Here is a 26,193-nt window from a genome sequence, read left to right on the forward strand (position 1 = left end):
CACAGCCATGAAAGACGACATACGGATATATGGTGAGTACCAGCGTGTAGCGTGTACCAGGCATAATGCAAGTCCTGAGTCTGAAATATGTCTGTCAGCGAGTCCTACTCCACCTATTTAGACTCCACCGTAGACAACGGCAGCATTTCTCCGACCACATAGCGAGCCACAAGCTCCATGGCTTCTTTCAGACTGACAGGTTTAACATTATCTCCGTTACTAGAACCAAACGACAGCCGTTGCTGTTTCGGAGCTGAAGGACCAGCGTTCTAAAAGTAACGGAAGTAACTGATGTCTTGTTTGAAAATGTACTTAAGTATTTGATTACTCAGACAGCAAACTAACGCGTTAGGTTACTCGTTACTGCAAAAAGTAATCAAAGTACTCTAACGCGTTACTGTGCGTTATACCCAACTCCAAAGTACTCTAACGCGTTACTGTGCGTTATACCCAACTCTGTCTGTGTCTCAGATGAGTTATCTTATAGAACAGTAATGTCTGAGGGGCAGGACTATGTTCGTATCTGCTTTGACAATGTATGGTTTAATGTGCATGGAGGTGTATTATATTTGTATTTTTGCATTTACTATATTATTGCTCTTCTTTTTGTTATGTTTGTAGTGTCTTGTAAGCCAATACTGGCTGGGCACCTTTTGTTGACACTTGAAATATTATTTACCTGACCTTTACTTTATACTGTTTGTTAGATTATTAGCTTGAAGGCTAACTGGCAGGGGCTGACACTGTGTTAATTAAGCAATATCACACGAAAGGGAGTGATGTTATACTTGTATATCGTCACAGCTGTGATTCGGTCATAGGCATGAGGCCGCAGGCCGAGTGCCGAAGACAATCACAGCCGACAGTGTGATATTGCTTTTATACAACAGTTCAACAGTTAAATAAGCAAGGCTGATTAAGAAATGTTGAAAAATGAGGACAAAATAGATAATTTAAGCATTTTATTTGTCTTCCGCCAACAAATAGTTCCCTCAGGTCTCCGCTGTCACCGTTGCTATGTAACGCAGACATGGTGCGCCAGGCACTTACTCTTTATACACATTTATCTGCACGTTTCCATTAATTGTGCAGCCGGTGAAATAAGTCTCTGGTGACTGCATGGTGGACTGTCGCTTCACAGGCACAGCCGACTCTGCCTTCTGATCTGACAGTATGTTGCTTTTCTCCAAGTCATTGAGCTCCGCTGATGAAACACTGACAAACCTGGATGTGTGCTCAGATGGATTCAGCTTCTCCTCTCCCTCATCTTCCTCTGATGACCATTCATAGTTCAATTCAAAACTTATTTTAGGAAATAAATCCATATTTTTGGCTGTTTGACAGTGGATGAATTAATTAGCCTACAACGCAACTGCTGACCTAACTGACACTAACCGTCAGTTTTGATTTGATTGTTGATTGCAATCAACTGTGAGGCGGAGTGATACATACACAGTGAAATAACCGTGATGTTGTACTCCAATATTGTCACGGTTTTACTGTCTCTCGACCAATCAGATTGCAGGGCCGGAACTAACTGTTGTATAATGGTTGTTAAACATATAACAGTATCTTCTATGATAGGGCTCTTAGAAGATAGTGAAGGTTCAGGTTTACATTCAAAAACTGCACCCTCTACCATGTTTGCTGTCAAAACTTTCCCTATGATAATGCAGACTCTCGCTCTCTGACAAGTCGCTCTGTGCTGAAGGTCTCAGCTTTCTTTGCAGGTGTTGTGTTGAAGTGTGTTTTTCAACTGAATGCCACTAATTTAAAAAAAAAATGCTTGCTGCGCCTTTTTAATGTTGCCAGGCAACCACCCCATCAAGTCCTTACACTAACCTTCCTATGTAATCAATCTACGTTTTTTTGGCCCCCCCAGTAATTAATAGAAAGTTACTAAAATGTTCAGGCAGAGGGTACTTGCTGTAGCTATGGTTGAGGGTGAGAGGCTGTCAGCAAATAGTTTGTTGCGCAGGGAAACGGAGATCTGTGTGAGTACATCAGACCCTAAAAAAGAGGGAGGATCATGGGGAGTACCACCAGTTGGTCCAGGGGTTTTGCCTCGATGATAGCTGTTTCCAGGCATATTTTAGGATGACTCAGGGGCAGTTTGACAACTTGCTGTCTATCGTCGAGCCATATAGCTCTGGGTATCCAGCAACTGCTACCACCAGTTTCTCCTCCATTGTTTACCAACTGTAAACTTGTTGTCGTGACCACCACCGCCTCTCAAATCATCCGATAGGACAATGGGGAAAAAATGGGATGACATGGGGCGTTTTTCTGCTCTGAGTTGAAGTTTTTTCAACTGAAAAATTTCAGAGAGCTCCAGCAAAAACGCCAGGCACCAAACGCACAGAAACTGCAAGCAAAAAGCCTCGTTCTCATTAAAAACAATCACAAAAAGGTGCCTCCAGCTGCTAAAACGCTTGCTGTGTGATCAGGGCCTAAGACAGTGACTGGCTTTTGTATTTGTGACATACTTAATCTAGCTTGCCAAACTTTACACAGATACAAGTCAGTACAGTCAAGGTCGGACATTTAGAGGACATAAGAACATAATATTACTACATAGTTGTCTATGAAGGGGACTTTAAGATGAAAACCATGTGATTGTAAAAGTTGCCAGGAGAAGTTTGACAAAGATATATATACGTCAAAACCTAAATGACATGGAAGGTGGAGATGTAGGAGCTCTTTTTAACACTTCACGCCTCTATGCCTCAGGCTCCCACAGTGAGAGAGTCCTTGCTATTTCTGTATTGATTAACAAGCACTTACCGAGGGAGTGATGATAAAAATGAAACGACAAGTCACTGAGCAGCAAGCTACAGTATTGAGCACCATTGCGCCACAATGAAAGAGTTAAGAGGACATGACCTCTTCATTATTTTATTTCCTTTAGCTGGGGCCTTCACCTCCTCTCTCGGATAATTTCCACCTGCTTGAAAGTGAATCAGTCTGTTATTTATTTAACACTGAAACCATCACGGGATAAGGGCTGAAGGGCAGACAAAATAATTATGTGATTATTCATAAGAGCTCATCTGTAGTCGGAAGTGCCACGCTTTGCAAACACGCCATTTAATTAAAGGATCTTTTTTTTGTAAGTGTGGAAATAAATGGACACAGGAGGGGCGAGGGGGGCACTCCATTCAAGGGTTTTGATTATCTAGGAAAGGTGCTCTAGAAAGTTGCATGTGTTTGTCAACCGGGCCCTGCAGGCTGCCGGTGCACTATGTGAGGGATTATAGACTTGTGGAGTCAGTGGTCTGTCCCCTCCGCAGCGCACCGGCCTGGCCCAGATGGAGCTTTCTCCCCAGGTCCCGGCATTATTAATGTTCCGTCCAGATGAGGAACGATGCAGCAGCCCAGCTCATCTCGCCACCCCCTGGGGGACACCTGCCGCCCCTGTACCATACACGGGTTATGTTCCCACAAAAGAAAAAATAAAAGATTATAAAGAATTGCCAGTGCTCTGATAGAACAAATCAAAAGTATATCTTCAGAGGTCATTTGGTTTGGACACACATACAGAGCCTGGAGGAATGAACACTCCTTTATCTTTGGCCAAATTCGCAGGAACAGGCTGTCTCCCCGATGTGCTGTATTATCGGTCATTAGCATCAAACTCCAACATCAAAGCACACAGTGAGGATCAGTCCCATTGTCGAGTGTTTACTACCTTATGAATGCAGGCCTCGTGGGCTTATTCCAGTTGCTATTGGTAACTGTTTGGGCTGTTATTAAAATATGGGAATGTGACGACAGCTTGCGTTGGGAGGTGTCATGCTCAGTGGGGGTCTGCTGTCAGATTATCCCTGTAGTGGGAATTGATTATTAGCTTTGACAAGGAGAACTATGTCCCAGTTATGTCAGGGCCAACGAGGCTCTTAGTGAAGAACATCCCTTTTAACAAGTCAAACGCTCATATCTCTCCAGCCTCGCCGGGCCGATCACATGCACTCAGATTAGGCGCTCATCACTGCACCACTGCCTTTATCCCAGTGTATGAGACATGTAAGCCCTCAGCCACAGTATGGACAAACACACACACACACACACACACACACATATGCACTCATTTGCTCGACACATGCATGCAGATGCCCTAATATGCACACATGCTACCACTTTGTGTTGTCATGTAGCTGCTGTAGCAGTAAACTCTTTCAACAAGGGATGCACGCAGATGCCCGCTCGCTGCTGATCACTGATGGGGAATGAACCCTTCTGTTTGGCTGCAGGCGCGTATAGCTGAGCATGACAGGTTGTCATGGTACATTTGAGATACATCCGGGGGGGGGAGACACACATGGACGCTACTTGAGGGGAGGGACAAGAAGTGCTGCAGATCTTCCACATACATTACTGGTCAAACAGATGCAATCAGAATATCATAAGCGTGCTGGAGTCTTTTAAAGATTATTGTTTAATAACTGTTATTAGCAGGAATGTAGTTGATCACACAGAGCTCATTTTTACTGGCAAACCTTCGATTACAAGAAAAGTACATGATCTATCACATGTACAGTATTTCACATGACCCGTTCTCATTACCAGACTATTAAATATTGTCACAGCCCTCGTCATCTCATACCAATGCACAGAGGTGCCATTCCTGTGTCTATAGCCCCGTTTCCACTGAGCAGTACGGTATGGTACGGTTCAGTGAGGTACGCTTTTTTTCTGTTTGCACTGCGAAAAGTTGTGGATGGTACCAATGGAACCGTTCAGTACCATCCCCATTTTTGGTCACCCCCCTGTTGGGGTACCTAGCACACAGATCTGGTACTAAAAGGTTGAGCTATGAACAGTCTGCAGTCTGTTGATTGGTTGATAGTAGGCGTTAGCTGTGGCTTATGTAACCACTGTTCATACATTGCAAGTTTTAATACATTAGTAAACTGTAACTAAAAAATAAAGGATGTTTTGCTGCCTCTTGCAGCAGCTGTTGTCTGAGAAAAAATAACTTAATTCACTGAGCCGACTGCCAGCAAGTCTTATTTTTTTTTTAGGATTATTTTTTGGGGGCTTTTATGGCTTTAATGGACAGGACAGTGAAGTATGAAGGCGGGGACAAGACTGAATAGCTGAAACTGAACCCACAGCCTCTGCAGCGAGGACAGTGCCTTTGTATACGGGGTGCCTGCTCTATCCATCAGCACACCTTAAATTTCAATATGACAACTTTGACCATTCCATGCGTTTTTATCAACTCTCTTGGATGACATAGACTTTTAGTGATGAGTGGATCTTCAAGCATTTAGAAATATATGTTAATTTCAACCAGATTATGTGAACTGGGTTTATCTCAACCCTCACTTGGAGAAAAAAAAGCATTGCGGAGCATCGTTCCTGTGGGCTATGGCAACACTAAACCCCTGAGCTTGCCTCAGAAGGACTAAATGCACATACCTGCGATTTTAAAATATCCTATCGAGAGAGACTCTCACTGCAGCCTGTTCGTTTTTTTGTTTTTTCTGAAAATGTCAGCATGCAACCTCACTCTGTGGATGATAAATGAGGTGCAGACTGATAAAGGAGGAAATACAGTGAGTGCTGGATGGAGCAGTGAGTGACAACAACCCCGCCCACATGAAAGAGTACTGTTTGTGTTGGAAACGGGGCTTATGTGACGCAGAGCTGAAACACATTTTGATACATGGTTACGATCGCGGTTAGGTTTAGGCAACACACTAAATACATTTGTTGGGTCACGTGATATAAATATGTCACATGAAAGCCCGGTGCATCTCAAAAACGCGTGGATATCACACACCAAGGGGCATGACAAAGCAGCAGTGTTTGACACTCTGGGAATATGAACAGGAGATCAGGTGGCACATGTGGGTTTCAGACTTTTTACATGTGATGCATTTGGAGGCACATGGTATTCAGACATTTCATGTGTGATGCATTCACAGATACATGTGGTTTTTCCAGTGTTACACATGTAAAACATTTGATAAGCTACATATCTGATCTGCAAGGGTTTATTCATTGCTATACATGATTGTATGGAGAGCAAGGTCCAAACTGATAACACCCAAGAACAGCCAAGAAAACATCTCGTCTTCCTATTTTAAAAATCCCTGCCCTCCAACAGTTCGCCTCTCATTGTTCTACAGCCCCCCTGCTACTGTATGCAGTTGGCAGGAGGCAAACCTGCTGCAGATACTGCCTGAGGGGATGGACAGAAGGAGCACATTATACTGTACAATAGAAAACAATAACTCCATTCTCTTACTGACAAACACACACGGGCAGACATAAGGAGAGACTAACAAACAATGAAATTCTCCTGGGTCAAAAAAAGATGTTTGTGTCTTTGGAAAAGTTGGAGATAATGATTGTGAAACAGGTTTTCTCCTCCATTTTGTCACATCCCACCGAGCTCTCACAGCATCGACGATGTGATTAGACTCTCAACCTTTAACCCGCAAGGAGAGGATCTGACCCTCAGCTGGAGCTGAAAGGTCATCTTAGTTTAGTTTTCCTCTCCTTCTCCCTGTCTCTGTTTTTTTAAGCAATATCATATTTTCTTTCTGCTCTCACTACTGGAGTAACAAAGCCTGTGGTTGAGCTGAGAGAGAAGTAAAGAAACATAAGGCAGCTGTGTGGGAGATACATTTTCATAAATCGCTTTTGTACCCACATAAAGGAAAGGAAATAACCACACAACAAAAGGAGGCATTGTTCAACCATTAATAGGTACACACCTACTCACACACACACAAACACCAACTCCACAGGCACAAAGTTACACTCACTCATTGATGCTCAAAATGCACACAGAATCAAAAATTGAACATATTTTATAGTGCACTGTACTGTCTACTGTAATTGCATTTACCACTATATCACATATTTAAGTTGTAACAGTTGTGATCCAGAATTACTCCACTTGCTTCATCACTGTTTTTTTTATGGGTCTGTAAACTACTGTTTTTACTGAATGAATCTGAGGCCATGCAGAAAGAAAATCTGTGGCATTTTTATGAATTTATTTGAATAATAATAATAATGATTTTTAAAAAAAACTTGCCGATAACAATAAAACGAAAACACAGGAATTTTTTCTTCAGTGGTAAGTCAGCGGGTGCTCCGGTGTCCATTACAAATTCAGAAATTCAGAAAAGCTGTGTGATTAGAAAGCCGAACAATGTTTTCTGAATAGCTAATCAAACCACGGCTCTCTCGTTTCAGAGAGGGGCAAAGATTAACGCAGAATAATGACTCTCTGAAGCTGACCTCAGGTTCAAGGGTCCACGTCTCAGTCCTGCTGTAATTATACACTTGCTACATTTGCTTCATGCTCCTGTGACCCTTTCAATACTTTACTGCTGTTGCACAATGCTTGCACTCATACCTCTGTCTCATTAAGATGGAAATCTCTGCTTCTTTTTTTTTTTTTTTTCATCATGCAGTTCACTGTTACTCTTTTGCTTACTTGTATAATTAAGTGAATGAATGATTGATTGGCTGTTTGCTTGCTTAATAAGTGGGTAATCAGGGCACTTGCAGAGCACTGATATAAACTAGGTAATCAGGTAAAGGGAAGAAATAAAGAACCTTCTTTTAGAAAGTGACCTGAATATGAGAGAAAGAGAAAGAAAGAGCTGAAGTGTTTACCATGTGGAAAACATCGATCCTCCACCCCAAACTGTAAATTTAACCCAAAAAAATGGCATGAGAATTTAAAGCCTAATTGCTTTCTGCTCCAGATCTTGGCTGACGGCGACCGATTTAAGTGAGTCACCAAAAAACAACACGCTACAACTGACACCATTGGAAAGCCATCGTTTTTGCTATGATTAATTTAAGTCCGCCAAGTGCTGCGCGGGCCGCTCCAAGTTAAAAAACATTAACTATTCATTGAGCCCACAGACACGTATTCACATTTTGACACAGACAAAAATCAATTCATTTCCTCATCCGTCAAGGTGTTCAAACATTCTGCTACCTGGCAGGGACGTGTCAGCGGGTTCAATCCATCACAGTGCACGCTCACCAGTGATCTGACAGATGCACTTGTAAAAGGTCCATCGCTTCATGTTTTTCAATCAATTCAAGTCCCACTCTCGGTTGTTTGTCCATCAAAGCTAAATACTCCAGCCTGCTACATGGCTAACATCTTGAATCAAATGCTCCTGCAGTCCTTGTTTGCTGATTATTCCAAGCCCATCTGTCATCTTTGACAGCATACAGCAGCTACTTTATGGTAGCATGTGAGGATCGTGTTAATTGGTGTTGGTGCTTTAAATCACACCAAAAGGCTTTCAGCTTGTAAACAGATGGATCTGGAAATTAATAGTTGGCCCAAAAGGGGTAGTTGGGACGGTGGTCAACTGTCAGCGGCTTACTCCCACCTCCTTATGCACTCCGCAGCAGACACAAAGGAGGAGTAAAGTTTGCTGATGTTGGAACAAAGGTTGTACCCTCTATGCTGACGGTTGCAGCGGGAGTAGTTAAAGTAAAATGACTGTTGGAGGTCAGTGGTCACCAGAGAGTGATGCATGGATCTTGGCCCAGAGATGGCTCTTCTCCAGTGGTCAAGGTCGAAGCCAGATGTCCTGGCCTCAGCCACGGACATGAAGTGTGTGTGTTCACATTAGACTCTTCTGTTTTTTTTCCTCCTGGCCATCAAACCAGACATGCCATTAACAGTATTTGGTCGAGTTTTCTGAGATGGACCTGCTGTATTCCACACAGGCTGACTGAAATAGATATTCAAGGCATGAATCAAATTTTTTTAACATGAATATTTATAAAATATATTTCATAGCCACTGCTCATTAAAGTTTTACTCTCCTTTTACTACAAGATGGGAAGCTGTCAAGGTATTAATTAGGGGTGTGCTAAAATGCTTCTTTTTTTCTTTTAAAGATGGTGCATTAGTCACATTATCTGGTTTGTGCTGGGGAATAATGCTGCAGCCTTGCTTTAGTTCACAATTTCTGGGTGGTGACATATTTTATGACTAATAATTTGCAATTTGTCAAGACTCTGGTGATCTGTCTTTAATCTTGTGGGCATAATATGTAGTCAATAAGGAGGCAGCACTTACTGTGGCTGGATAGTTGATTTTCAAGCTAAAGAGTCATGACAGGTGCTTCAGCACAACCTCATAAATACACAGTGTCCATTCTTTTAAAATGTTGGCATTAGGCAACTTTATTGATATCACATGATTATGTGCTACCATTTTTAAGTTCACCCCCTACATATTTTAAGACATGCAAAAATACAATGCTTAGAAACATAATTTGAAGTGGCATTTTGTATACTATGTTCAATTACCAAGTTAAAAATTCATTAAACTGCATATCATAATGATTTGATACAACAACACACTGTTATTAGCGCTAACCACTGAGCAAACACGTTGCCATCTTGAGCTAAAATCATAGACATTAAAATACTGCTAACAACATGGAAAATACACTGACATATTCTAATGGCCAAAACGAACCACAGAAACATGTTACCAGTCAAAACAAACAATAAATACAGTGACGCCCGCGAGCTTGTTCATGCAGTCGACTCAAGCTGTTCTGATTGATACACATGCATCACACCTTGCTCCCTATATGTTAACCACAAAACACATTCTCCCAATTGAGTGGTTTATTTAAGATGCAGAAAAATTCCCTGCTCTCCCACTGCTGCCCTGCATCAGTATTGCTGCCTGCCATTTCAGCCCCACCTCCACCCCAGCATACACCTGCAGGCTCCAGGCTAGGGGGCGAAGATATTTAATCATCACTCCCCAGTAATTCATGTAAAAATATCTGCGGGGAGTAATGAGGCCGGAGTCTAGATGCCAAATTGTAACTATTGTGTTCGATACTCTAACTGTTCTGCTGCTGTAATAAACATTTTAAACATTAGTCGTCTGATTGAAAGAGAAAAGTGCACTCAGTAGAGTGCAGATCTCCGCCAGGCACCCACCGAGGTTAACTGCAGCCACTCTAGACAGTTCTTGTAAATCCAGCAAAAGCAGCGCAGTGCATTTTAGAAATGTCCCAGGAGCTAATAAAGATATGTGCCTAGAAGCACAAATATCAAGGAAAAAATTAACCATATCAACAAAATCTCCAAGTCTACAAAATTGGGCAGGCAAAACACCACAAGCTTCTGATGTGGTACAATATGAGGCTGTGCAGCAGATGGAACAAAACCAGGTCCCAGCTGGACCGTGTAGAGCTGCGCCTGGTGGAATTGTCCCTCCTGGCTTCCTTAAGCTGAAAACACACCATCATATCCACCTTATTTTTCACGGAAACACGGAGGCAAAACAGAACGCAGCCAGCTTCCGTTTTTTTGTGCGACACTTCCGGTCCAGCACTCTTGAGCACTGTTTAAATGGGAATCGCCTTGTTGTTTACCTTGTTGAGTTTAGCTATATATATATATATATATATCACATTTTTCACGTCACTATATCACCGTTTAGATTAATCTGATGTTTGTAAAGTATATAAACACAATGATTGAACAAATGTTACTATTTCTGTGTGCACGTTTAGTAATTAACATGGTTATCGTAGATTAGCTGGGCTAACCGTTAGCCGTTAGCGGTGTCTGTAATAACTCAATAAACGGTCTGTGAAAAAAATATTTTTTCCAGCGGATGTCTTAGTTAGAACATGACCGACAACGGGAGGCTTTTAACAGATGACGTCCTGATGTTAGCTTTGCTGCTAGTGTTAGCTGTCCCTGTCAGCTGCAGCCACTGATGCTTTCTAGACATCGTGATTTCCCAAAACTGAATAAATACCACACATAGCAACACAAAACTGCTTTGCTAGCTCAATCATGTTGTAACGGTTGGATGGTTGATGCGTACATGCTGATTCAGGTGCTATCAGAGCCGATCCACGCATCACTATGGCTTAATGATCAACTCAGTCAATAAAAACAACCCGTCCTGTGTTAGGAGTGTATGTCGCTGACAGAAAGGAAGAAAGAAAGAAAGAAAGAAAGAAAGAAAAGGAAAACAAAGATAGAAAAGCAACGTACACCTCACATATTTATTTCTCACAGTTGCGCACACGTTTGGCTGGCATGCAGAAGCACCGTCTGTGTGTCGAGGGTGCGAGCCGCAGCTTCAGCTGCTCAGGTAGAGAGGCTGTGTAGCCCGGTGTGTTTTTTCGCTGATTCGGTTCTGCAGGTTCTCTGCTGGTACACTGGAGATGGGGATCAAGCAGTTTGTCTCACTTGGGATAGATTGCGCTTTTTTGGTTCATAGTTTTTGATTGACGTGCGATTTATTTGCGTTTAGAGGGAATAAATTTCCGTTATAACGGAACTGTGGGCACGGTTATCTATATAAGATACACAGACTAACTAACTAACTGATTGACTAACATAAACAACTGAAAATTGAAAAAAAAAAAGTAGCTTACACCGTTAGCTCCGGTAAGGGAAAGCATGAGGGAAAGCGGCTGACCGGAAGTCACGCACAAAAAAACGGAAGTTGATCACTATTTACTTCCGTGTTTGAAAATAAGGTGGATACATCAGTGGTGAGGAGAGGAGTTGAGCTGCCATAGGAGCAGAGAAAAAGAGCTGCTACAGGAGTCAGTATATACAAGCAGAGACCCAGTGGGGGAAAAATACATTTAATTCCAGGGGTGGCAAGGCTAGAAACAGGACAGTGGCGTAAAGTGCCACGAGGCAGTGTGTCCAGGCGTGTCAACGCATGTCTAGCCACCAGTGTGAGGCTGTACATTGAAAATAATAGGGGTGTATTTTCTATTGTGCTGCGTTTTGGCCTTCACAGTGAAGATGTCATCAAAGATAAAAGTGGGTCATGACGTGTCAGGTATGGAATTAATCTGCAGATGCTGTGGCTCAAAATGAGATCAAACTTTTCTATAGATGACAGTTTTTGAGCCACAATGAAGGCCAAAATGTGGCCTGCAACAGATGATAAAAAAGCTGAGCCGATTTCCGGAAAAATCACGAACCCAACTGGCAGGTTAAGAGGAGTGAGGAGTCAGCAGTCAATGACGGCATAAAACAGTGATTAAAACTGTTTTTTCAACAGTTGTGAATCACCGCAACCATGAGAGGTCAGTGCACAATAAATATTAGGCTGACTGGTCCAGTAGTTTGTGCAATTAGCTCCAGGCAGACAAATGCGCACACACACAAACACACACTACCAAACACATGAACCTCTCCATGCCTTGTAGAGATAAAAATCAATAATCCAGGTTGTGGAGTGGCTCCTTTCTTATTAAAGAAAAACACTGTACAGGAATTTAATATTGGCAAACATAGAAATAAATAGTGAACGCAATAACTGTGAAAAACTGTGTAATGCAAAGTAATTCAGCCATTTCCTGGACTCCCCTTGTATAAATCACTGAGGCTTCATATGCACACAGGGCACAGAGGCTGAGGTGATTTCAGTTCTGTGAAATACAGTAAATATCATTCATCTTTCATGCAAAGCGCCTCTCATCTCTCAGCACCTCATGTGAAGCAGCTCCTGCGTTGTTTTTCCTCCTTCCCTCTCTCTCTCTCTTTTCCTGCTTTCTCTCTGCTTCCATTTTAAGGAAGTGATTTTTGCTTTGCAGGTATTACTTTACCATTTTTAAATTTCAAGCAGATTCATTCATATTGTTAAATATAAATCCTCCTCAGTTGGTGGCATAATGAAAAACAACTTTTCCATACCCCCTCCTCGCTGTGTACGCAGGAGACAGGGCTAAACAGAGTGGTGGTGTCGCGGCACATCATCATCACTCGGTGGAACTGATTAAACACATCTCCTCAAGCCTAGTCATAATTTGCCACTTAACAAGGAGACTGCTAAGTCCTGTTAAGTGGCAACCCGTAGTTGTGGTGTTGCACCTAAACCACAGCTGAATGTAAACATGATTAATGATGTGAAACGCATATTTAGCCCATGGATGAAGGCAGAGGGAGAGAAGGCAAGAGAGAGAGAGAGGGAGCACAGTGGATGATGGACCAACATGTGGTAATTAGCGGATAAGGTAAACAGCCATGGGGGGAGCCAAAGGGCGGGTTCACAGCCTGTTAGTGGATGCTCTTATTCTGGCAGTGAGTATCCTCGGGGCTCGTGGAGGGGAAAATGAAGGAGGAAGTCAGGAAATGCAGCAAGTTCACTAAGCAGCAGTGGGTTGTTGCTCTGTGTCCACTCTGGTATATTCGCATGTGTGTGTGTGTGTGTGTGTGTGTGTGTGTGTGTGTGTCTGTCTGTCTGTCTGTCTGTCTGTCTGTCTGTCTGTCTGTCTGTTCACACAGGACTGCAGCACGCTCTGTGCTGTGAGGGACTGCACTTTAACCGTCTTCTTTCATCAGTTGGAAACGGCATGTTGCTCATACTCACAATTGATTGGTGGTTGGCCTGTAACCTTGGCAACACAGGCTGGAGGGGAGAAGATATTTTTCCAGTGGTTCAAAAAAAATGGGTTTGGAAAATGAAATGATTCTGGCTAAACTCATCGCATTCAGTCATTTGACCTTCATATCCTCTTTATGTTAACATGATGAAAGGAAATTTTAAGAAAACATACTACATGCTGAAAAAAAAATCTGTTTGGGGAAAATATGACTTCTCACCTGAAAAACTGCTTTGAACTTTTGCTGTCAGAAACCTCAGAGGGAGTGCGAGAGACAAAAAAGTTCTTCAAACATCATCTTTAATAAATGAAACAGAACTTTCAGAAATGGTTTAGATTTGTGTGCCATAATTTAATTCAAAGAGAGCTTCACCATGCAAGACGTCTGGTTTTAACAAAAAGAATGAAACACCAGAGAACTACATGAAATGCATTTGTGCAACAGTGCTTTTTAGCTTGCTTGCTGTATATACTCCAGCACGTAATACAGTTGTTCATTACAAACGCATCAAGCATTTCCTCATGTGATTAATTGAACATATGGACGATGGTAAGTTAATTAGGAAAACATATTTAGAAGATTTCTTTAGGGACGTCTCACATATCATGAAAGGTGTTTTGTGCTATCATCCAACACCTGTAACACATTTCAGATTTGTTTTTTCCAGAAGCACACACACACATGCACACACACACACACACACACACACTGTACGCCCAGAGACATGTGGAGAAAGAGGAGAGGAGGGAGGGAGATCTTGACGAGAAGATGAGAACATATTTGTTTTTGTCAGATAGCTGGAGGAAGAATTCAGTCGATGTTAATGAGAGGCAATTAGTTTTGATTAAAAATGAGATTGCTCCCCTACATGCAATGTAGCTATATCAAAACAAAATAATGATTAATTTCTGTTGGTATAAGACATTATTGTCGACAGCAAAAAGTACCCATGCAGCAACGATACAATTGCTCTGAGGCCGAAGAAGGAAGAAAAACATCCATTTAGAGACTCGGCTGGGTGTTCCTCTGGAGTAGCTTGTAATATAGTGTGTGGGTGCTGGTGTATGTGTGCGCATATGCAAGTGTGCCTGTGTAGAATATGTACATAAAATATGCTTGCGTGGGAGATTTGGGCATGTGTTCGACTTTTTTTTTTTTTTTTGATGATTCCGCCTACATTTTAAACTCTGGTTACTCTTTATGTTTTTAATTGTGCTTTTTTATTGTTTATTTTACTTTCACGGCTCATTATATGTTGTTGCAGACGCAGTGGCGAGGCTCTTAACAGAAACTAGTCGTTGGTCCCACATGACCCCAATTCTTGTCGCCCTTCATTGGCTTCTAGTAAAATACAGAATTGATTTTAATTTTTTTCTAGTGACTTAAAGGCCTTGCATGGCCTGGCCCTTGTATATATAGTATAGTTGTTGAGCCCTTATTTAAACTGTCAGCTACTGATGCTGATCGTCTTTTTAAAGGTATGCTGTGCAAGATTATTGGTTACCGTTTGTGAAAACACTTGCCAGAGTGAAAGTAAAACCCCAGATTTACTCTCATTTGTCGTTTTGCTTGCTATATTTAGAGTGTTTTTGGCGCTGTGTCTATTGGATGCCTGCTGCTTACTGTCTGGTACCTGGTCGCTACCTTATTTATAAAGCCCCGACCTCACCTGAGCGCTGTGGGGGGTACACGCCCATAAACGTCCCAAACACAGAATCTAAGAAAATACAGGCAGAGGACAGAGTATCTGCAGAAAAATACCCCACCACACACTTCTAGTAGGTCATAAGTGATAACTGAGAAGGGTTAATTCTGCTATAGTATATGTATATTTTATATATATAGATATATATATATATATATAGAGAGAGAGAGAGAGAGAGTCTATACATTTTTTTTTTTTTTTGGGAAAATCCTGCACAGTNTATATATATATATATATATATATATATACTATACTATATATATATAGAGAGAGAGAGAGAGAGTCTATACATTTTTTTTTTTTTTGGGAAAATCCTGCACAGTTTATCCTTAGATCCAGAGGTGACAGTTCTTTTGTGGCTGAAGCTACAAAACTTGACCAGCCTTCCTCATTGCATCAGATCTGTTGAAGCAGCTGCTAAAAACTCATTTTGATAGGTTAACCTTCTTTTACCCACTCTCCGTAAATAGATATACATGTATACTTGTACATGTAAGTGTGTATTTTCTCCTCTATGTGAAGTAACTGTGATTGAAAAGGATTTAAATTATTATATATATCTAAGGTTCAGTTTTAAAAACAATTTTTCTTTTTTTTTTTGACGAAATTTACAACTTAATTTGTCTCTTTTTCCCTTTGGTTAGTATTATCAGTATTTATATTGGCATCTGTATGTGCATACATACATACATACATACATAAAATAACACTATAACACCAAGTACATTATATTTTGGTAGTTTAAATACAGAACGTAATATAAATATTTCTGTACACCTATATATACACACATACACACATACTTGGCCAATGAAGCCCATTCTTATTGTGATTCTGACAGAGTGTGTACACATGTGTCTGTGTGATAAACTAACCTGCCTTGTTACATGTCTGTGCTCACCTTCCCCAGCGTCCATTGTAATTGGGAAATGGTGGTGTGAGATGGAACCGTGTCTGGAGGGAGAGGAGTGTAAGACTCTGCCTGACAACTCTGGATGGATGTGCTCCTCTGGGAACAAAATCAAGACTACAAGAGTGAGACCTCACACACACACACACACACACACACACACACACTTCAGCCTGCATGCACAGACCTACACTCGCAATGCACAGACGCATACGCACATGTGCAATACATGCATACACCTGCTCTGTATATGCTCTGTGCTGTATATGCACATTTAAACCAGACTATGGCTACACAGTGTCCCAAAAAAAAACAATCATATTGAAATTACTCTGACAGATATTGCGATTGCAATATGAGTTATGATTTTAGTGGGAATGGTAGATTTTGCGTTTCATTTTCACTGAAAATGTTAAAAATAAATAATATAAAAATGATGATGATGTCATTATTTGCTGGAGACTGTACCAAACAAGTATGATTTGTAGGCCAGGGCATCTCTCTAGCACCACAATGCTTAATTTGTATATTGTAACACATTTTACCTTTAAAATTTCAGCTCCTGCGATTTGGATATTGCACATGGTCATATTGCGATTTAGATAATAATTTGATTAATTGTGCAGCCCTAACCCAGGCACACACAAACATATCAACGTGTTCACAGAGGCACACATTTTCATAGAGTATGTGCCCAAATGTCAGACAGGTTTCACTTTACAGTTCAGCCTCTCTTCTTTGACTTTAAATTACTGGAAATAACAGGCCGCTGTGTTTGAATACTTTGATTAAATGCTTTAACAGAGCTTCCCTGCCAAATGCCTGCTTAATTTTTAATTAATCTTCTGCCATGTAACAATCAAACGAGCGCAGTGTCAAAGCTGCGGGTTAAAAGGATGTGTCACACTGTATAGAGAATACTTAAAAAGCACATCTGTGCCCTCAATATAACAAGGTGGACTCTGTTAGGTGTAAGCAACCTATCTAAGGGCCCATAGTAGTAAAGAACAAACATAAAGCAGGAAGTAAACAAACAGGTGGGCTCTGCCTCAGGCCACACTCCTCTCAGAGATAAAGTTAACTGCCACTCTGCTTCTCCACTGCCTTTTGGCTCTGTAAACTGACTCCGAATGCGGCATGCAAAAATAATGAAGGGGAGTTAAGTCCTCGAAGCCAGCAGTCCAGCACTTTGTGACAGGTTGATCACCCGATTTGTATTCATTTAATTGACTCACCCCCCTACACCTGCTCGCGATCAGCAAACCTCCTGTCTTCTCTTAGAGCTTGGTGACAATGACTTTGAATAGAAGCAGAGACTAATGTGCTGGTAGGGAATGAGGGAGCAGCCAGTGAAGGTTAGACCACACGGGGCTTCCCAAGGTTGTTCTGCAGATTTATATGTCAGCAGATAGACATAAAGCTTTCACTGGACCCCTTCACAGACACCACAGGCCCAAAATTTTCAGAAAGAAGTTGATCGAATGTGGTCTTGCCATCCTGTCAAGGTAAGGTGTGGTACTTGGTTCACTCTAAAGAATGCATCTCTAATTCTCAATTCAGTCCTTTGCACAATTTGAAATAAGTAAACTTGAAAACGTGATTTTCTTTATATAACAGATTATATATATTTTTAAGATACATTAATCAAGATTGTACATTTCTGCACACAAGTGGAGGAGGAGCATTAATGCATATCTATGAGTAAAATGGCTTTGGTCTAATTTTATTAAAACCTGAAAAGAAGAGGGCCAAAAGGTCAGGCCGGAAGCTGCTTTTCTACCCAATACACACGTGTCCTTTTTTCTTGACCCTCTCTTTGCAGAACACCCAGCCATACTCCCCTTTTTAGCTTCCGGAAGCAAAATGCAGAGGATGGGTCAACAGAAATTGAGCTGCATTCTTGCTTCTGTAAAGGTTAGTCTTTTTCTCAAGCTGTTCTTTGTTTTTGTTTTCCCGTCTCTCTCTCACACACATCACTGTACTGCACTTGAGTGTCGGGCGGTAGAAGTGGGACCAACTCATGTTCAATGACTTCTCATTAACCCAAATACTCATGTGCGAAATAATCAAGTGTGTGTTTACATGCTGTGCATGATTAGGCAGGCGTGACACAAATACTGAACGCACCGCCACCCACTGTAAATGTTTATCACTCCGCACAGGCAGTACACGCATAAATAAAAAGTACGAATTTTCATGTAAAAGATACCTAGATGGGTAAACGTGCATGTGCTGCAGCACTCATGGAGTACTGTAGAAACACACACACACACACAGCGGCAGGTCCACCCCTTAGCAGAACCCTGCTGTCTGTGAACAGTGTAATGGCAGGATCAGTTGCACTTCCTTTCATTGCCTCCTTTGTTCCATGTCCTGTTTTTGCTATCGGCCACTGTGTGGGCTTGATTACAGTGCCTCACGCAGGTCTGCCAATCCCATTAGTCGCTAATCTGTGACATGCTACTTGCTCCTCTGTGTGTGTGCTCGTGTATGAACACACGTGTTTGATGTGTTTGATATGTCTGTGTGTGTGTTTGTGTGCACGCACTCACACATTTGTGCACGAGACCCCCGGGCAGGTCTCTTCCCTTTTTTGTTGTGTGGCTTCTTATCAGGGGCCACTTGATATCCTGATCCCCCCTCTGAGGTCTTGTTGAAGCAGCTATCAGCACACAGCATAGCCCACAGGCTACATGAAAGGCCTTTTTATCCTGCACTCTGCTCTCTTTTTTAATCAACATTCCTCATTCACCTGCCTCTCAGGCCAAATTGCCTCATTTGTATTTGTGCCGTCACAAGCCAGCAAGCTCACAACACAGCATTGTTTTTGTGTGTTTTTTGGGTTCTTTTAATTCTCAGCCGTTTTTATTTCACCTGCAGGTTTTTCATTTTGCTCTGAAAAGTGTCAGTGAAGCACAATAAGGCAGGCGCACACACACGCACACACATGGTCACGGTTAAAAAGACTCCATTGCCATCTTTCATAAAAAAGGGGCATGAAAAGTAAGAAGCCAAAACAAAGCCAGTGCCTGACACCCATGTTTCTTCTTTTTCTTTCTTTATGTCTTTCAGAGAGGGAGCCCTTCATTGCCTGTTCTGTAGCAGCAGACAAGGCAGGCCCTTTTGTTTGTGGAAGTCACAGTGAGAGCGAGACTGGGGAGCATCTTCCAAAAACACTCGCCCACCATAGATCTGCATTACCCGCTCTGCTCACTGAATAGATCAATCCATTTCTGCTCCCTCCGAACAATTATACACCTTAAGAGAGACAGGCAGAACGAGCGGGGCTGTAATGAAAACATCGTCTCTCCTATTCGTTCTTCTCCCCTGCTTTTCATGATAGCGAGAAGAATTATGCTCATTTGATAACCTCACTGTTAGTGTGCTAGATTGAATATGAATTTGTCATCAAGGCAGGAATGTCATACATACGTAATACAATCCTCATCAGGCATTCAATGAATTTTAATGGCTTTTTTTTTTCTTTTAGTTGTTTCACAGTGCAACTCATGTACAGTTGTATTTTTAAACTGCATAAGGCCACAGCATTTCTACTATGGAGTCTGTAATTGTTCAAATCAGTGAGTGCTAAGCATTGAACTCACCACCATCATTCACACTTTGCAGTGTGTGTTCCATTCAACTCGTTTGACATGATTTACTTGCTGTTCAGAGATCCACATGTCCCTTATTAAAAGGAGCAGAGGGGCACTTTTTCAAACAAAATAACACACTGTGACAGGATGTAGCCCATCTGCGAGACAGTTTCAGAGCAAAAGTGACCTGCCAGCAGACGCATCACCATCTATAATTTGTCAAATCGGGAGACCGCACGCTGCAGTTGATCAAAAATGAACTCCGAGCGGCCATGCCACAGACAGTTCAACTCCACCGACAAATCATCTGTTCCATCTCTGTGCTTGACAACACCTCTCCTCCTCCTTCAGTCCTGTATAATGTCATAACAGTGATAAACATAAAACCATACACAAATGGTAAACAGTGTCTCGTTTGAGATGACTAATAAAATGCTTTTTAAAAACGTATGAAACTATGAGCCGACAGATGCAGAACACGCTGCTAAGAATGGCCAGGTTGACATTTTATACAGTTTTAGGGGGAGGAGGAGTGCTACTGATTAATTTATACCCATTTTCTTTTTCCATTGTCAATGTCACATTAAATGGATCTTAATGTATTTTGTTGTCTGGAGTCTTCTGTTTTTAGAAGGTGCTGTTTAGTGCTGTTTGAAGAGGTTTCTCAGCTGGCATGATTGATTTGTTCAGCACTAAACAAGAAAGGGGGGAAAGGGTAGGCTGTGTTTGCACTAAATTCTTTTGCTAAGGCAATTGTCCTTGGCTCCTTTTACTAACTGAAGACTGAGTAAATTGCAATTTAATGCAGCCAGAAAATTAGAATGCAGACGGCTTAGTTGCCAGCAAGGATGGGATAGGCAGGAAATCCTTGAGCAATCCGCTGCTACCTGCTGCACTGTTCATTTGAAGAGACAGAGGACAAAAAAGAACAGAGGACACTTTCAGTCACACACACACACACGCACGCACTCACACACACACACGCACATGGGTTGAAATGACAGCATTTCCATACAACCCCTCTTCTCCCACTAACAAACCTCTGGTGGATTGTTTCTGAGATGGAGAGTGAGCCGTAATGTGTAACCTGTTACTGCTCTTGTTCTGACAGAGGTCATTCTCTGCTATAACATTCTGATATGTCGTTGTACAGTAGATGATACAGATGCAAATGCCGGACAGATGAGCCCGGAGGATTACTGTGTTTAAGGATCAAAGGGAAAAAGGGACCCAATCCGTACAGAGAGAGACACTGTCAAAAGACCTGGAGGTGAAATCAACATGTTAAATCGGAGACTGTGAAGCTATTTAGAGCACACCGGGGAACAGCTGCCGTACAACTAGCCTAACTAAATAGGCATGATGTATCCAGCAAGGGAGTGCGTCAGTGCTGCTAAGGGTTTCCTTAACATCAGGCTGAGAGACAGCTCATTTTGACATCTGTCTTAACAAGTCATTCTGTCTTCAAAAAAAGATTCTTTGAATAGAAAGCTGCCAATGGGGTTCCACTTGTTTCTAGTGATGCTTCTATTGTTTCAGGAACTTTCTAGAATCCGTATCATCAAACAAGATAGATCTATTTTAGTAACAGGAAATGTTTAGAAATTATTAATCTGCATCGAAAATAGAAATAATATGCAAGTAGCTGCCCACTAACCACACTCGCATAGTCTGGTCCTGTCCAAATTTAATAGATTTCTGGCATCTGATATTTAACGCACTTACTGTAGGACAGCTGTCTGGAGCCCCACTACCTGCAGCACCAAATTCCCACTGACAAAGCAAGTTGTTTAAGCAGAAGCGTGCTATCCCCCCCTCAAAAAGAGATGGCAAAGCAGATTCTCGATTACATCAAACTTGGAGGAGTTAACAGAATTCGTTTGATTTGTGTTCCTATCGTTTGTATGCCTCTTCATAGACCACTTCATTCTGACATCTTAGATATGTCATTGTTTACTGTCCATAATACTGGTGTAAAAGATATGAGAAAGAAAATGATAATGGGCAATTATCTCATTTATTAATTCAAATAAGTGCAGACGTTCATGTGACAACATTCCTGAATCTGCACCTGGACTCACTTCTGTTCTGTGTTCTGGTCCTTGACATGTCACCAGACTTAACTCCTCCACAAAGGCCTCAAATGTCTTTGAAATCTTTTAGCAGGTTTTTAAGATACTAACAGTCCTGCTACAAACTAACATGACTGAAGACACACCTCGATTAAAGAAGTATTTTACTCCTGGAAAGATGGTCCCTTCCTAAAATTGGGCTGCCTTTGCAGTAGAAAGACACAAATATTTTTATAAATTGGTAAAAAAAAAAAAAAAAAACAACGACTGGCCAGCTCACTAACTGTAAAACTCCAAAGTACAGGCAGGCAGTCCTAAAATGGATCCAAGGCACTCCGACTGTAGTTAAAAATCCTTTATTAATACATTGATAAAGCAACGGGTTTCAACTACAGAGTCTTCATCAGGGTGTAAAATGCACTAGAAACAGGAGTGCAATTTAAGAGGTCATGTCATGCATGTCACATGATATATTGATATAGCCCTACTAGACAAAAACAACAACAACACATATATACTATAAATAATTAACATGTTTGTAACAAGAAAAATGGTTCAATGCCAAATAAATAAAAAGGAAACAACAGTGAAATAAAATAAGAATTGTTGTAGAATATTGAATATATATGTATGTATGTATGTATGTATGTATAACTCATAGTAACTCACAAAAGGATTTGACAGTAGGGATACATTTAAAGCTAAATATTAAAAGGCAGGAAAACTTCATAGGGCTTACAAAGGATCACCTCCAGCAATATATATATATATAAACATGTCAGAATCATGTCAAAGAGAATGCATTTTTTTTTCACATTACTTTTTAAATTGGTGCTACATGACCAGAGAAAACAGAGGAACAGGGCTGCAGTATTTGCTTTTGCTCAAGAGGTAGAAAACCTACAACAACTAGAATACACTGCACTACACCAGACCAGTAAATGCTCCCACTGGTGGGTAATGTAATGCAAGAGGCTTCCCCAAGAACAATATAGCAGCTGGTTACAGTTAAACAGTGAGCTAAAATATGTTTCTGAAAACACTTGAGTCAAGAAATAGGCAACGCAGTAACAGAATCTTGGCTTGGTTGATCAGCACCAGGCAACAGGCAACAATATGGTGCCCACTTCCTGTTCACAAACTCTCATCTTCCTGCCAAACAGTGCACTAAAATATGTTTCTGAAAACATTTTCGGTGAGAAATAGGCAATGCAGTAACAGAATCTTAGTTTATGTTTATGTTTCTTGAGCTGCTTCTATAATGTGTGTGTACGTGTTGGCAGGCAAAAATAAAGAAGCACAATTTGAAGTTCAAGAAACCCTAGAGCCAGCAATGGCGACAATTTGAGCTAAGAGATGAGGGATATCTGGACGCTGCAGAGGGACGCTTTACTGTAGTTCATTTACACACACTGTCCACATTGTTATGATACAAAGCTGGTTGAAAATCAGCAAAGTGCCCTTTGAAGGAGAAAAGGCAGAGCCACAAATGATTTCAGAAAAATCTTTATGTATGTTGATTTAAGTTTAAAACTGGTGAAACAAGTGCACCCCATTGGCAGAAATGACCTACATAATTTGCCAAAAGTAAAACTTTTTGTAGTGTATCAAATAAATCTGCCAAATCAGACTCAGTCTCACAACATTATAACTGCACTGCATTATGTTTTCATACACGCTCATTGCTGATGCTAAATTAAACCCGAATTATAATGCATGAGAGTCTCCTGCCTCTCTGATTGTTCTTTGAAGCATAATCTCCCAGTAACACACAATACAGTGGGTGAATACAGGTGCGCACGAAACTCTACCCACAGAGCGTGGTCAGTAAACTCATTTAGCGCTCTTGCCAGCATGTCCAACATATTGGCGCTCTGAGATTCTCTATGTGCTCCAGCTCACACAGTCCCAAGCATCATCCTACACAGTCAAATCCGCACACCTGGCTACCACCTGCCAAGCCTGCTGGAAATGTCATGGCTGTATTTCTTAGTTGAACAGGATTATGGGATTTCTAATTGGCCCCACAGTGTGCTGGGAACTTAGGTTTCCAATCCAACTGCTCAATCTTAAAGCAGGTAAATAAGTGGAAAATGTGATGAAAGTGAGGTAAAGAAATATTCCGGAAAACAATTACATGCTTTTGCTGCATAGACGATCATAAGAGGGCAAGGAAACTCAACTGTTGTAGACATCATGCACACAGTTTTTATCGAGCTCCAGGCTGAGCAGGATGCTGAAAAGAGGGACATTCAATAGCAGTCTCAAGGTTGCACAATGTACCTTTGAAATGTGTCCTGGTCTGCAACTGAGGCTGAATAAGAGTCCCTGAACCAGAGTCACAGAGAGACAGCTCAGACTCCACAGCAGGAGCCCTGATCCCATTTAGCAAAGCCAAAGTAATTTTATCGGGTTGGAGGAAAATCCTCAGTTGTCATTGGCTGGTTTGGTACGAAGGTGCACACAAGAGTGGTTGTGGGTGTGGGTTGGGTAAGCTGGGGGTGTTGGGGATGTGGCTAAAATGGTCTGAGATAAAGTCAAAAATATCAATTTGTGAATCAGACATACACAGCATGGAAACACACCAGGGATTTTTTGTACAAAGAGCTTTCCAGATATTTCCCAGTATACCTATAAATGCCAAACACACCTCCATTTTCGGTGCTGTTTCCACTCGTATAAGCTGTCTGTTTTTAGTAGCAGCGGGAACCGGGAGGTGAGACGGGGCTGTACAAAGCCTCCACAGTTCAAAAGACTCCCCCTTGTTTTTGAAACACACGAACGGAGCAATTCCTCTGGGTCTAATCCTCGCACACTTGTATGCCTTTGTTCTATCTAAGTGTATGTGTGTTTTCTCTCCCTTCCTCTTCCTCCTCTGTGTTGCAGATTCATCCCAGGACCTAACAGAGAGCTCCCATTGCAGGGCCGCGTGCCAGGCTCTTCCCTTCATCTACCCTTTCTCTTCCCACTGAACGGACTAAAACTATTACATCCACGGCTACTGACTGGATTACCTGGGACCACAGAAAGGATATCCACCCAGATAAAACAGCTTTGCTCGCGTGGTGCCAAGGATTTGAAACCAGACTAATCCCCTGTTTGATCAATGAGCCCCATGTTGGTGACTCTCCTCTTCCACACAGCTGTGGCCAGTTTCCGACCTACTCTCCCTCCGTTTCCCTCACTCTGTCTCCCTCTCGAAAACTGAAAAAAAAAGCTTAGCAGGGGTTATTTAGAGGTTGTTAAAACATTATGTGAAGACATTCGCCCTGCCTGAAGGTAAACCAGTTTAGGAGCTGACGTGGACCTAAACATGGGATCGAGAGAACTGAGGGCAAAAGGAGGGAAATTACCTTGATATCCTTTTATTTCTGTGTGGAAGACATTTGTTTTTGACTCGCTACCCCCAGCAGGACAGTGTGGCTGTGACAACACTGCAGAGGTTTGGTTGAAAAACACTGGATTATCAGTGACGGACACCACTAGCAGCCTATGATGAGTTAATGAAGAATCTTTGTGAGGCTTTGGGATCCTCGTGGCCTCACCTTCATCCTTCACAATGGACATTTTGACTTTTATTCGTGGGCATGCCCGATGTAAATTCATGAGCACTCCTTTTCTTTGTATGTAAGATAATTTGTGTATATATACATATATAAATACATCACATATAAGGTGACAGATCCAAGAAGCTGAAAAATATATTTAAGACTCTATTAGGAGCTCGAGCCCCATGGTGGAATATTGATCAGCCACTGAATATAAGTACAGTTCATACTTAGTCAGAGGCTGGTGTCTAAGTACAGTGTGTATAGGACTGCTTTGCAGTATGCTTGCTTTGGAAAAAGCCACAACAGAGTCATTAAAATAAGTATTGTTCACTTTTGTCATTCAGCAATGTCCTTGGTTAAGCCAGAAAACGCTTGTAGTTTTTGTAAAGATGAGGAAAACACTGTATAGAACTGCCTCACAAAAGAAAGCGGCACTAACAACAACCTCTGAGCTTAGGGCAGCAGGGAGATAGAGCAACAGCGGGAAAAACTAGGACCATAATCGGACAGTTAGTGTCCATTTCTGCTGTGGAAAGTGGTCATGGGCAGCTGCTTGACTGCGTCTGTCGTGATCTCCCTCTCACACACCAGAGAGAGATGATTTATTCAAAATGACAGTGAGAAAGTATTAGTCACAATGGAGAAACATACAGTTATCCCCCAGTAGATATAAGTACATTACAGGACAGCCTTATGAGAAATAAAAATGGTTTTCTATACTGATATGCTGTCTCCCATTCCTTCATATGGTAACTGATATTCTGAAAAATATTCCTCTTTTGGCAATTTGATATGTTGTAATATGTGGGTGGAAGATCTTGTCAGAGTTTCATTTATATGATATGTTAACATTGTGAAGGGAGTTTTTGCTTGAGTAAACAAGCAATCAACAACAGCGCAAGGCGAGTGTGAAAATGACTTACGGGCAGACGACACACACACACATGTGGTAAACACACAAACAAATCTGTGGTGC

The 26,193-nt window shown here is 41.6% G+C and overlaps 1 protein-coding gene across 4 annotated transcripts in view; it reads left to right on the forward strand.

The window, feature by feature from the left end:
* Positions 1–25,931, forward strand: part of LOC126386686 (chemokine-like protein TAFA-1) — a 146,453-nt gene extending 120,522 nt beyond the window's left edge. For 2 of the 4 annotated variants that reach the window (XR_007569525.1, XR_007569527.1), the window contains exons 4-6: positions 15,999–16,123; positions 17,821–17,912; positions 24,553–25,931. Coding sequence is in view for 1 of the 4 variants with exons in the window: in XM_050039186.1 (XP_049895143.1) it covers positions 15,999–16,123; positions 24,553–24,570 (143 nt within the window). In the remaining 3 variants the exon portion in view is untranslated. Of the gene's footprint in view, positions 1–15,998; positions 16,124–17,820; positions 17,913–19,070; positions 20,189–24,552 lie in introns of those variants that run through there. The other 2 variants (XR_007569526.1, XM_050039186.1) reach the window with 2 other exon arrangements.
* Positions 25,932–26,193: the final 262 nt, after the last annotated feature.

Source organism: Epinephelus moara, chromosome 24, assembly GCF_006386435.1.
Source record: "Epinephelus moara isolate mb chromosome 24, YSFRI_EMoa_1.0, whole genome shotgun sequence".
NCBI lineage: Eukaryota > Metazoa > Chordata > Actinopteri > Perciformes > Serranidae > Epinephelus > Epinephelus moara.